The sequence below is a fragment of the Lutjanus erythropterus genome, chromosome 4 (genome assembly GCF_056507025.1).
Source record: "Lutjanus erythropterus isolate fLutEry1 chromosome 4, fLutEry1.hap2, whole genome shotgun sequence".
In the NCBI taxonomy this organism is placed as follows: domain Eukaryota; kingdom Metazoa; phylum Chordata; class Actinopteri; order Lutjaniformes; family Lutjanidae; genus Lutjanus; species Lutjanus erythropterus.
In genome coordinates this window covers 42,055,264-42,069,720 of record NC_139320.1, presented here as the reverse complement: position 1 = coordinate 42,069,720, position 14,457 = coordinate 42,055,264, and the positions used below count along the sequence as shown (strand labels likewise).

General features: G+C 38.4%; 1 protein-coding gene across 1 annotated transcript in view; it reads right to left on the bottom strand.

The window, feature by feature from the left end:
- b3glcta (beta 3-glucosyltransferase a) overlaps positions 1-9,883 on the bottom strand; it is a 139,350-nt gene extending 129,467 nt beyond the window's left edge. Inside the window, exon 1 of the mRNA XM_084718025.1 lies at positions 9,805-9,883. Coding sequence (XP_084574151.1) covers positions 9,805-9,868 — 64 coding nt within the window. The 5' untranslated portion in view covers positions 9,869-9,883. The remainder of the gene's footprint in view (positions 1-9,804) is intronic.
- Positions 9,884-14,457: the final 4,574 nt, after the last annotated feature.

Sequence of the window (14,457 nt, the reverse complement as noted above, 5' to 3'; positions counted from 1 at the left end):
CTTAAATTTCTCTTTTTTTCGTACGAAAACGCCACGTCAGATTCAACAAATGCTTGTGACTTCAAAAAACCCTGAAAATGATCCACCTGTGCATATTTGACTGCATGTGCATGAGACTTGTAAATTAGCATAACTAATGCCCCAATAATACCATATAAGGCTGTGCTTCCTGCTCTGTACGTCAGGAAGTGTTCATTCGTGAAAGTTTGACGTCCTGCTTTCAGAGATCCATACAGGAAGATTTGTCATTTTAACAGCGTCAGCAGTGGAATTAAAAGACCTGCTAAAGCAAAGAAACGGGAAACGCGAGTGCTTTTGATGCCGTGTTATCTGAGGGTCGGACCACCACTGAAATAAAGAAGAAATGTCTTGATATGAAAATGACTTCACAGAGAGAGAGAGAAAAAAAAACTCGCCAAAGCTACAATAAGGGCCGATCGATGACTGCAGCGAGAAGAGAGGGTTAAAGGAAACCTTTCATCCCAGAGAAAGAGGATGGAATAAAGTGAGGATGTTCGCCTGGACAGAGACTTGATAAACCTATGTGCTGATATACAACCAATACACCTGACACAAGGTAATAATAGGCTTTATATGTAAATTTACAATTATATCATAATTTGTGCACTCAAAAAATGCACTCAAACAGGATAATGTCGACATAATTATGAAGTGTAATTTATTTTTCAAAATGTCTTCAAACTAATGAAATATACAGTCATTAATGAAAAACTTTGGTTTGGTTAACAGCAGATTGACTGCACATGACTCCTACCACAGGTCTGGACTTGGAAATTGTGCTCATATCTGAAAGAAAATTCAAAATATGAGAAAATTGGTGAAAATGACAAGTTCTCTTAAATCCCTCTTACACACCACTTAAGGACAAATCTATTTGTACGAGTGGTTCTTGCATGAGGTCCAGTGTTTCTGGAAGCAATTTTGATAAATGATACCAAAACTGTTTTTTTTTCAGTTGCTGTAATATGAAGATTTTCTGCTTTTCTTTGCCTTCTATAATAATACACTGAATCTCTTTGGGTTTTTGGGCAATTTGAAGATGTCACCTTGAATTCTGGAAACTTATAATAGGCATATTTCACTATTCTCTGACATTTCATGAACAACTTTTCATTGAATGGAGAAGACACAGTTTGCAGCATTGTCCACACTGACCTAATACAACCACAGATATTAAAGGGAGAGATACAGCAAAGTCTATGACAGTCGACAATTTATACTGTATATTAAAGTTGCATCCTCGTACCACTAAGCCTCTTTTAAGTAAGTTGAAGTTAAATTAAAGTTTTCTAATTATGATTCATGTTGATAATATGACTAAGACCTCCATTCATCCATCCATCCTTATAGCCACAAGCTGCTGCTTTCAGCTCGTCCTGAGGGATCCTCAAACACTCCCAGAGATACAACGTAATCTCTCCGGCACATCCTGGATCTGAACGAGTCTGGCCTGTTTGGTCGGCATCTTTACCAGGTGCTTGATCCACTTCAGCTGGCTCCTCTCAGCGTGCGGGAGCCTCAGGAGCAGCCGGGCGCTGACGTCCTCTTGAATCACATGCCTCCTCACCCTCTCATCTGCAGCGAGGCCATCCAGCCCACAGAGAAAAGTCGACGTGGCGGCTCACGTCTGCAATCTCATTCCTTCAGTTGCTATCCAAAACTTGTGACCAGCGCTGACGGTCAGAATAAAGACAGTTGTTTGAGAGCTTTTCTCTGTGGCTCAGCTCTCTCCCTCCTGTCATCAATCTCACAATCCTTTTTACTGTCACTTCTGAGTCAAACCACAAGACACCTGAATGGAGGTGTCTCTCAAGGTGGGCAGAGGGGGAAAGATAACTTCTTTCCCCTTTTTTTGAGATAAAATGGTAATCTGTAACTTTCCACATCATGTTCAACCTTAAAGGGAGAGTTGAAGTGGGGTTTTAAGAGGTATTTTCATTAGTCAGGGCATTATTCAGTGGTGGAAAGAGCCCTGAAAATCTTTACTCAAGTACAAGTGCTGTTACATGACTAAAATATTGCTCAATTACGAGTAAAACTACTGGTGTTAGAAATATACTAATGTAAAAGTACAAAGTATTCATCTCAAAAACTACTCAGAGTATTAGTTACTTTTTAACAGCTTGTTTTGTAATTTCAGTCACCTCTCCAAACTGCGGTTGCATATTTTACAGTTTGCAATTTTGAGATTCAACTGATGGTTGAAAACAGTAACAAGCAATTAATCATTAACAATTCATTAGACACAAAACACCTTTTTTCCTAATTATTCTTTTTTTCCTCAGCCAGACAAAACAATGTCAGATGAGGTGCACTTACTGACATTTCTAGACTATTAATTAAGTATCCATGAATTCATTTTCAGTTAGTTAACTGGTTGACTAATTAATAACTCATCATTAACATCCTTACTCCAAACCTGGAGTGCTGCTGCAGTGTTCAGTGTTGTTTTTCCAGCTGTATGTCCTGTTTTTCATTGGTCTGTTTGTGATCAAATCACCTTATTAGCAGGGATGATCCTGGCGACTAATTTCCCTGTTGATTAAACATAAAATTTAATTTAGACTAGTTGACTAGTCTAACACTAAGAAAACACTCAGAAAGCAGTTAAAATTGAGCAGAAAAAAAAACTGTGCATATTGAGAGTCATTTGAAGCCATTAATCAGTCTACAATCGTCAAATTATACTTTAAATGCAGCTGAAATGTGCGCTACTTTGCGCTGTGTAATATAAGTATTCCCCATTACACATGTACAAAACATGGCAACAACTCACTAAATGCTTCAGCCTTTCAGACCAAAGAGGATTACAGTGCCAGTGGGTGAATGACCCGGAGCTGACGTTAGCTGCCAGCCTGCCACAAAGTGTGGCTAACGTTAGCAGTGCTAGCAGCAGCAGCAGCAGCTGCTCTGCTTGCAAGTTAATGTCCGTGTCTGTGCTGAATGTGGTCACATGTTGCATCAGTCGAGTGGTTATATACCAGTTTATTTTGTCGTAGCCTACATTCAACATTATTTCCATTTTCTAAATTAATACACTGCCAAACAGCACTGGTTTTACGAGCTGTCATCCGTCCCACTTTGCTGATATAAACATCCAGGGCCATCAGGGCATACGTGCTTACAGTGTATGGCGAGAAGAGTTGCCGTCTGATGGGGCCGCGGCCCCGACTAGTGGCAGGTGGCTGCATAAGATCTCAGTGGCAGATAATTAGCATTGTGCATGAATGAAGTGCTGGTAAATAGTTTAAATGACTAGTATTTCTGGTGCCGACTAGCGAGGTTGACAACGTTTAATCATATAGTCAACTAATTGCACATATCCCTAATTATTAGCTACTACAAAGGAAGAGGAAAGGTTTGGATATTAATTCAACTTGTATTCAATTATAATTTTAACAGCAACTAAGATTACATAGTGTAATGCATACTTAGGTAAGTACAGACTTCTACTCATAAAACTACAAGTATAAGAGTATATATATAAAAAAAGTTAATTACAGTAATATGAGTATTTGTAATTAGTTACTTCCATACCTGGCGATATGACCTACAATTTAGATCACGTTTTTTTCCTTTGTTTTTGTTTTTCGCTGTGACGATATTATATCACGGTATTAGAAAAATAATAAAGGATTTATGCTTCAAACATTAAACTACCTAATAAAAAAAACAGATGTGTTTTTTGGCTCTGAAAAGGAATACAAATGAGGTTTAGTCCTTTTGTGAGAAGCAGTCTGCCCCATAATGTACGTTAATTAGAACATGTAATGTGATTCATTCTCAGAGTCAGGCAAAGGCTGGATTAGGCATCTCAACCGCGTGTATTTGGCAGAAAACCCAAAGTATTTAAATACAAGTACAATAGTGCAGGTCTGTCAGTACATTTACATACAGCAGCAGCAGACACACATAACCTGCACAGCAGAGGGGCTTTAATTTAACAACTAAACCAACTAAGCTGCGCTATAGTGTGAAGTTTCACACAAAGTAACTGTGAAGTCCCACATCAGCCTACTACTCTGGTTATTTATTTGGCTTTAAATTAGGTTTAACCTTCACAGATTTCTCCTGACTGTCCTCAGTATGACAACTTTATTACAACATATCATCCCAGTGCCATGTGCACGAGGGATAAAATGCGCTGCTGTTGTTTGCTGCCACATTTAAAATCTCAGATAATATTCCAATGAAAGCCCAAAGCATGCAAGAGCACTGAATTTATACTTTATATGAAAGACTTCTGGGTGAAATAGCCGGATGACTGATCTACCTTTGACAGCAGGCTGTGGTGAAATGCAACTCCCTCAGAGCAGCGAAGAAAGATGGATCCAAAAAATAACATCAAGTAAGTGAGAACTCTTTCATAGCTTTGTTTTATAATGTTGTGATCACTTATCAGGATGTCTGTATCTGATGTGCATGGTGCCAGCCTTCTACCCGTCGGCTCTGAACGCGAACAGAATATGGAATCTGTCTCAGTTAACAGAATGACTCTGAAAACACCAAATGACTTGCTTTAACAGATTGTGTTATTTTATAATATGAAGACTTGTAAGACATCACTTCCACGAGGCTGTTCAGTCAGACAACGACAGATCTCAGGCAGCTGCAGGACAATTTGAGCTGCTGCTCTGTTGGAAAAAGCTGTCTGAAGGGAAGGTAAAGCAGTGCAAATATTCTAAATATAGCATACGCGTAAACTGATATAGATTTTGCTGCTGACCCTGTGCACAGCACTACATTGCATAGCTTCTTACACCATGCTCCTCTCTGCTTCTCCAGACTGCCGTCTACTGTGGGTAATACGCTGACCTCATATAACTCCTCTTCAAATACACCAACCTACCCCTTTAAATTAAAATAACAAAGTAGTAACAGTTAGTTTTTCTAGCAAAGATGTTGAATGGTAATTTCTTAGTAGCAAAGTATGAAGATCATCTCCAACTGCAATAATTGTGCCACTTTTAGTGTTTCACCACCCACATAATAACAGCATATGAATGTCTGGATTTTCTTTCTTTTTTTCCAGATTTCTGTTTGAAAATCTAATCCACAACTTGTGTACAGTACATTCTCTACCCCAAACACTGTACATCATTATAGTATCCCTATATCAACAATCAAATGCAGACTGGAGTGCCCCACAGTCGTGCCACAATTGAAATGCGGCCCGTGTTGACTCCGAAAGCGTGCTGGAGCCTCAAACTTGGACTTCGAGGTGCTTCTCCTCATCACACCCAGCTGTGAAATGCTCCAGTGCACATCAGAGATGACAGCTGAAGCCTGATGGAAGACATCATTGAAAAGCAGCAGAGGTGGCACCCTAATTGTCACCAAACTGGACACTCTCCAGACCTTGGCTGTGCCTTGATGTTAGGCCCATGAATATTACATACAGGGGGGAGCAGACAAGCAGCCTTGTCAGAGTCTGATGCCTGGCTAAACGTGCTTGACTCGGTGCCAAATACATGGTACCCTGTGCACGTACCGCTGGATTGCAGCAGTGACCCTGGCTCTTCTTTCTGCCCAGACTGCACTGTATTTCTGACATATCCACAAGCTTGAATAGTGGCTGTTTTCTTCGATGTGCATCATCCTCAGGGGAGCTCAAATACAACATTTCACCCATATCCAGTTATTCACTGTGGATTAAACTCAGACAAGCCTCAGTTTTTTGACCCAAAACCTGGAATTGAGAGCGAAAGGTGATCCTGAGTGATATGTGACAATTTCTCTTGCCTTCTATATAGAGCTGCAGTGAGTACTCAATTAATTGATAAGTCGAAAGAAAATCAGTTGTCAACTATTTTGATAATCCATTAATTGTTTCAGTCATTTTTCAAGCAAATAGGTCAAACTTTTGCTGGCTCTTGAACGTGATGATTTGCTGTCAGTGAACAAAGAATCTTTGGGTTTTGGATTGTCTGTTGGACAAAAGAAGCAATCTGAAGTAGGGCTGCACAATTAATCTAAATCTTATCAAAACTGCAATATGGCTTTCTGCAGGAGGTGCAATATTTGTTAAAGGCAAAATGTGTATCAAAAAGCTTTTAAACTAATGACTGTTGTAAGGCAGGGATGTCCAGATTTACAAATCATTACCTATAATATCGTTAATCATCATATCGCCATTGCAATATCAGTCAAAATAATCGCAATTACATATTTTTTCAAAATCATTCAGCCCTAATCTGAAGATGTCTCTTTGAGCTCTGATGAGCGTTTTTTACATTTGTCTAAATGAGTGTTCGAGTACTCATGAAAATAATCAGCATGTTAATTGATAATGAAAATACTCCTTAGTTCAGGGCTCAACAATAAGAACGTCCCGATTGCCCGGGATAACTTAAATGTCATTTGGGCTAGTAAACCTCACAACTGACAGGCAAGATTTAAAAAAAATTTCATTTCTGACTGCAAAAATGTCAGAAAATGCCACTTTGAGGCTCTCAAAAGTGAAGATTTCTCAGTTTGTTATCTTAACAAACTGGATATCTTTTAGTTTTACACTGTCAAAACAAGACATTTTACAACATCACCTTAGACTCTGAAAAACAGAGATGGACATTCTTCACTATTTTCTCTCTTTCTCATCAATGCCAAAGCCTTACATGATAAACATGATATTTCATTTTAGTCTTTGTTGTTATTTAATAACTTGGCCGACCAGGGAAGTGAAAAAAAAAAACAAAAAACATTGACATTGAGCCATGAATCAATTAGTTGTTGTTGTGAAAAATGTTGATCACTGTTTCCCAAAGCCCAAGATGACGTCCTCAAATCTCTTATTTTGTCCACAACCCAAAAATATTCAGTTTACTTTCATAGAGGACTACAGGAAGCAAAAATATTCACATTTAAAAAGCCGGAATCACAGACATCTGACTTTTTTTTCCCTTAAAAAAATATGCAAACCAATTAGTCGATTATAAAAATAACTAAATAAGAAAGTTCCTTGTTGCAGCTTTAATAGTTGACAGCTAATTGATTAATCATAGCAGCTCTAAAAGAGAACCAGCTGATTTTTTACACGACACAAGCATGGTGAGGTGTAAACTAAGCAGAAGAGAAATGTACAAGTGTCAAAGCGTGGGTTAAAAACTGAGGTCGAATCCAATTAATAATAAATCAGTGTGACCGCAGGCAATTTCTTGCAGCATTAAGATTCATAGATACTCTGTTAGCCTGTAACCTGTAATCTGTTTGTGGTCTTCACTCGACACAGGCACATGTTGCCCATTCTTGCAGTACTGAAATATTTGCAGATTGCAGATCCTCACGTGCATTCTGGTCTTTTTTTTTTTTTCCTTTATTACATTGTGCCAATTTTCAGCCCTGTAGCGAGGCAGGCAGGCAGAGTCTCCTGCGCTCAGCATTTATCTCATTCTGCTCAGGAGGACATCCACATGCTACACTGGGCCGATGCAATATTGGTCACTCACTGTAATTCTCTCCACAGCTGCAGCCACACAGTGTGAGCTGCATCTCACTCAGTGGACATGACTGAATATATTCTGTATGTGCAGAACATATGCATGGAAAAATACTGTATGTAGAGAGCCTGATTCTTAACAGTGAAACACAGCGCTGTATGCAAATGGTTAAAAAGTGATTTTGTGATTCCTGTGAAATTCACCCAAAATATCTGACATTTAAGTGGGCTTAGGGCTGAGCAATATACTGATATTGTGATATGAGACGTGATCAGGGCTGCCTCTATTACTTTCATTTTAAATTAATCTGTTGATCATTTCCTTGATTAATCAATCAGTTGTATGATCCATAAAATGTCAAAAAATGTTGATCGCCGGTTCTCAAAGCCCAAGGTGTCGTCCTCAAATGTCTTGTTTTGTCCACAGCTCAGATAATCACTTTTAGAGGACAAAAAAATATGAAAATATTCACATTTAAGAAACTGAACAGACCTAAATAGCTGGTGATTACTTCAATAGTCAACAACCAATCAATTAATCAGCTAATAGTTGCAGCTCTAGACGTCGCTGCATTACAGTATAGTGATGTCATTTTCTGAACTTATCAGACTTTTCTAGCTGTTTTATTATTTGCCTTTACCCACGTAGTCATAATATCCACAGTACTTTTGTTTATTTATCAAAAATCTAAATCTGGAAGAATCAATAGTCATCCCCACAGTACTCTCCCAATAGTAATATTGAAGTGTATTGTGATATTTGATTTTGTCTATATTGCAATCTCTTTCGTGTTATAAGATATACTGTACACTGTAACTCTCTTTAAACTTCAATTTTCAGTCCTTCAGTTTGTCTTTTACATAAATGTGATCCAGTATTAACTTTTAACTCAGACTTGATGAGGTTACATTGTTAAAATGGCTGCCTTTGTTGGATGGATTGAGAAAAATAATTCTCTATTGAGCCATCGTGAGTAAGCGAACTAATATTTCGTTAACTTTTTAACCAGCTCACAAACACTGTAACATTTTGTTTACTTTTTAGGTAGTTAGCAAACAATATAGGCAAATTTTTACCTTCTTTTTTGGTTAGCAAGCAAACAACATAACGTTTTTTGCTTGTTTGTTTGTTTGTTTGTTTTATTTTTTCGCTAGCCAGCAAACAATGTACTATTGTTCTTAACTTTGAGGCTAGCTACCAAAAGGAATACAGAGCAGCTGAAAGTTAATGGGTTCTTTTTAAGTCCCAACAGCATTCAAATGAATTTTCTATACATTTACTTTAATTTTTAAAAGTTGGTTAAACATTTAATATCTGTTTACATCACTAAACTTGATTTACCAAACTTACTTAAGTTTTGAATTGTGCAACAAAGCTCTGCTTAATTTAAAATCTCGAAAAATTTCAAATCTAGTTTTATTAAACTTTGATTAAACTTATCTTAGAGTAAATCAGTCTTTCTTGGTGCAACCCACTCTAAGTGGGTAAATGCATATAATAGATCAGAGCAGTCTGGTAAGTTCAGTTTTTAAAATCTCAGACAGTATCTAGCCTTATATCACAATATGACATAATATCAATATATATTGCCCAGCTTGACATTTAAGCCATTAAGTGTTTGTCTAATTAACTAATCTGCTCCATGGAAGAAAGTAAAAATATAATATTTCTGCAGCAAATGTCACTGTTTTTTTTAATAAAGTACAATAACACACAGTAAATTGTCTGGTTGGACTGTGAATATGATTTTTTCTCCCTCTCCTGTGGCAACAAAAAGAGGAATAAATCAGTGTATGGATCACATAACTGCGGCTGTGTGTTTAATCTTGTGAATTCCCGGTGCACATGCAGACTGACAGAGGAAAACCTGACTTGGTGAAGCTTACAGTAGCTGTAGCCTGAGGCACATTCATCCTCGGGCTTCACTCCCACCAGAGCACCGCCGATGTGTCAGGAAGAAGAGACTTCACGACTGGGAACACATTTCAGCAGAAAGCAGAGGGCTTCCAAACCCTTTTCCCCGTGATTAACTCTCAATTTAACTTCTCATTAAGAGTCTGCTTAAACCCACATGGCAACAAGCAGCACTGTAACGTGCAAATATCGCCGTTGAACTCCTCAGGAAGTTGAGGCGGATCATGGCTCCGCACTTCTCCGACAGTTTGTGGAAATAAACACTCACAGCTCGACGGAAGCGCCGTGTTTGTCAGCGCTACACTGTCGCTTCTGTCCGAAAACACGAGCTTCACCTCTGAAAACAGGACAAACTGTGTACTGTTGAGTCTCAATCCAGCTGCCCCGGAGCCCGCTGACACGAAGATTAGAAAGTAAAGTGAGTCCTACTTACAGAGGGAGAGGACGAGCCAACAGCCTGCCACTTTGTGCCCGATGTGCGGCTTGTTCGACAGCATCCTGGAGGAGTCCTGCGAGCGGCGAAGGAGGTGCAGAAAGCTCGCAGTGCATGGGCTTTCTGACAGTGTTACAAAAAAAAACACAACAGCGGGGCTTTTCCTTTTCACAGTTTCTCTGAAAACGGGGAGTGGGTTTGTGCTCCGGTAGGAGGCATCCCCGGTTTCTGTACGAGGCGCAGGGACGCGCTCTGCTGGCGGGATGAGTTCACTGACCGAGCTCCGCTCACAGGCAGAGCTGCTGCTGCTGCCTTCAAGTGCTCCTGAGAAACTCTTATTTCTGAGCACTTCAAGAGGAAGTATGCTCCCGCTGAGCCTGGATGTTTGGACAATGTAATGACAAAATGGACACTTTTTTTTTTTTTTGGGGGGGGGGGGGGGGGGGGCATTTTATTTTATTTTATTTTAAAATCAGTAGTCTACAAAGTTTGTTCACAGCTGCAACTCTCCTCGTTATGACTATCTCATAATTAGGACTCCATTTCGTAATATCGAGTCTTTATCTCATAATAATGACTTATTACCTAAGTTTGAGGTCAGGGATAGAGCTGCGACAATGATTATTTTCATTATCAATAATTCAGTCCAAAAAACAATTATATTCAATTTGCAGCTATATTAAAACACAGCAAAGCAGCAAAGCATCATAATTCAAAAGCTGTAATTTCATTTAATTAAATTTTCTATTGACCAAATAATTGATCAGTTGTCTAATTCAGGGGTTCACAAATGTTTTCATGTCAAGAACTGCCACAATAAATCAACATTAGGCCCCAGCTTAAGAGGATTTGGAGGTTGTTTTTTTATTTATTATGTTATTTATCATATCTTATTTTATTATTTTAAACTATATTGAGTTATAAAGTTATTTTTGCTTGTACTTTATACTGCAAATATTGGATACGTTTTACCTTCACCAAGATGTTTGATTGTTGCGTGTGCAGTTGTCAGAATCGATATTCTACTGGTCGACTCAAGTTGTGCAAGATTCCAGACAGGATCACAACCTTTTCAGAGAAATCGGTGGCGTCTATGGCTTCAAACCATTAAACGTGTGTTTGCAGCGCCCACTGACAAGCTGTTGTGGTCTCCAGACCTCCATTGCCAAACACCTATATTGCAAAATGGGACTGGATGCAGAAAGATATCCTGGTTTTTTGGCATGCTGCCTTGATATACTATGTACTGGGACATATGAACTCTTTTTCTGGCATACTAAACAGTATGGCAGTATGGGTTTTGGAATGCACAGTGTGTCTTGTCACAGCAGGAAAAGCGCAGGTGTAACTGAATGATGGCTCCCTATCAGCCATGCCGGTGGTCCCTCCATGAAGAAGCCATCATTGATGTTATAAGTAACACCTGTGCTTTGTTTGCAATGTCAAGTCAAAATGTTTGTTGTCTTTTATGTTGTATTGTCCCTGAACAGTTTTAATGATTTTACTTTATCAGTTTGAGAAGCCACAGGGAACAATTTGTCAAAACTAGAATGCATTTATTTGTTGCTGGGCTATTTTGTATATGGGCTTACTGGGACACCTAATTTTAGCATTTGTGATTTTAGTTACACCTGCCTACAGGAGTGTGCAAAAATCTTCTGCTAATGCATTAAGATTAAGGATAAATGTTACATTTCCTTCACAGATTTGCTCAGTTGTGAAATACATAATTAGATGGGAATGGCTTTCTGAGGGCTGTAATAAAGCTGACAACTTAATGATCCTGTGGAAATGAGAGAAATGTTTAAGTTCCAGCCCCACTGGTTTGATTTTGCTTTTAAATGATGGAGAAGGAGCATTAAATCATGCACATTGTACTGTTATTTTGTACTGTTTCTTCCATAATCTATTGAAAACACAAGTGCAATGTGCAATGCTTTAACTTAAAAAAAAATGAAATCATGGTCTAACTATCAAGATCACAACTGTATAATAATAGGTTTTTCTTTCATGTGCAGCTGTAGAAACAGCATTTCCGATATCCTGTGAAGGCAGCATTCATTCAGATGCACTTTGACAGATCAGTCCAGATTTGTGACTATGAACAAGTCTTTCCCACAGCAAGAAACAAGAAAACCAAGACAGCGTCACCCTGCATTTCTCTCCACTGACAGTAAATGAAAGAGCAGATTTGTGGACAGTGACGGTTACTTGATTTTACAGAGACACAGTCAGATTTTCTGGTTCATGACTGCTGGCAAAAGAAGCAAAACGTCTACGGTTCACTGTCACTGAAGCAGCTACATGTTTTGTGTGATGAAAGCCTCAGCTCTGTAGCTTTTTGACGAGTTAGTCATGTCCATAAATATTGATAATCTGCCTAAAACTGCAAGAATATCTTTGTAATTAACTTCAGATTTATATTAGGAGCACTCTCACACAAATACAGCACATATATTGTCACTTTCACATACCTGACATTCAGATGCATGCATTTTGTTTAATCCTTTTTGGTATACAGCACAGAAATTGGAGAGAAATTAGCCTTCAAGGCTAACATGTGGCTGAAGGCAAGGAAAGGAAAGTTCATTTGTAAAGCACATTTCAATAAGGCAAGTAAAAGTGCTTCACATAAAACATAAAAAGTCACCGAGACAAAAATTCAAAAGGAACACAAGGCAATATCAAAAGACATTTCATCACATTTAAAAGAGCTGAATAGAAAATAAAAAAACCAAGATACAATAGTCAAGTAAAATTTTCAGCACAGTTTAAGATATCAATCAAAAGCCTCAGATGTGTTTTAATGAAAGGAAGAGGCAAACAGAAAAATCTTCTGCCTTGATTTAAAAGAAATGAGAGTTACAGCAATTTATTTCAGATATGTGGTGCATAAAAACTGAATGCTGCCTCTCCATGTTTCGTTTTGACTTAGGGGACAGAAGTAGACGTGTCCCCACTGACCTGAGAGGTGAGGATGTTTCAAAACATAGCAGAAGATCAGAAATGCATTCTGGCCCTAAACCATTCCACCAACAGCAGTATTTTGAGATCAGGAAGCCAGTGTAAACACCTCAGAACTGGAGTGATGTGAGGCACTTTTTTGGTTGGTAGTGAGAACAGGAGCAGAGACCTGTAAAGAAACTCTTACAATAGTTGAGTTGACTGAAGATAAATACATGGACAAGTTTTTCCAAATCCTGCTGAGAGATAAGTCCTGGGACTCTTGACATATTCTTTAGGTAGGTTGACTGCAATTATATTAATGTGGCTATTGAAATTCACGTCTGGGTCCATGACTACACCAAGATTTCTGTCTTGGTTTGTGGTTTTTAACGTTACCAGCTGAAGCTGAGCACTGACTTTTAATCTTTTCAACCTTGGCTCCAAAAACAATTATTTATTTTTTTTTAACTGAAGAAAATTCTGGCACATCCGATTGTTGATTTGTTAAGTGCAACTACTGAGTGCTTGTATGAGATTATAGTCCCCTGGTGATATAGTTATGTAAATTTGTGCATCGTCTGCATAACTATGGTATCATATTTTGTCATTTTCTAAAATCTGAGCTCATGGGAGCTTGTGGATATTGAACAGAAGGGGCCCCAGAATGGAGCCCTGGGGAACTCCACTGGTCATTTTTGTCCACTCAGATGTGTAACAAAGGTCTATTTTAGCCCAAACCATGATCTTTACCTAAACCCAACCAATTAGTTTTGTTGCCTGAACTTAACCAAACTGACATAAAACTGAAACTAACGTTAAAAAAACTGATAATATGTCAACTAAGTCTAAAAATAAGTTTCACATGGTAGTCAGAGCCCAGTCTCCCAGAAACCCCCTTCATATTTGACCCATCAATCTAACACAAACTGCTTCTACCGGACTGTTGCTCTTTATTTCATCTGACATTCCAAAGCCTTTCTCCTTTCTGGCAGACAGTCCTGAAGACTAGCTTTTCTGGTGTGCAGGTATCAGTTACCTGCACTGAGTCCAACAGGAACAACAGGAGCAGTTAAGGGGAAAGCTAAGGGAAAATTAACTTAAATTTCTAAGTGACCAATACTCCATTTCTCGTGCTGTTGTGAAAGCATGTTAGACATTTCAGGTAAAGCTTTACACTACTTCAAACCCATTTTTGAATTTGTCAGATTTGATCTTGATGCAATCCAGTGTGGTCTAGATGTGAAAAATGGAGTGAAATCTCCCCTTTTAAATTTTTTCACTAATAGAATAAAGGTTTCACAAAAATGGAAGCATGTCTTAAAAAATCGCTGGTTTCTCTGGAATTAGTGCTGATTTATTTTACATTGAATTATTTATTTTAATTTTTGTTTAGCAATAAGCTATAGCAGTAGGTTAAGTTTCCCCTTAACCCTTTACCCCTTAACTGCTCCTGCTTAAGGAGGAAATTCCTGTGTCAGTGAAAGGTAATGGATACCAGCACATGGTAGAAGTTACCCTCAAGGACTTTCTGGCAGAAAGCTCTGTCTACACACAGGACTTCCACTGACAATACTGGGGTTTGACTCCTGTGTGAAGCTTATTGGTGGCTTATTTTTTTTAGACTTCATTGACTTATCTTTTTTTTTTTTTTTAAATTAACTTAGTTTTCAGTTGCAACTTTGTCAGGTTTAGGCAACAAAACTATTT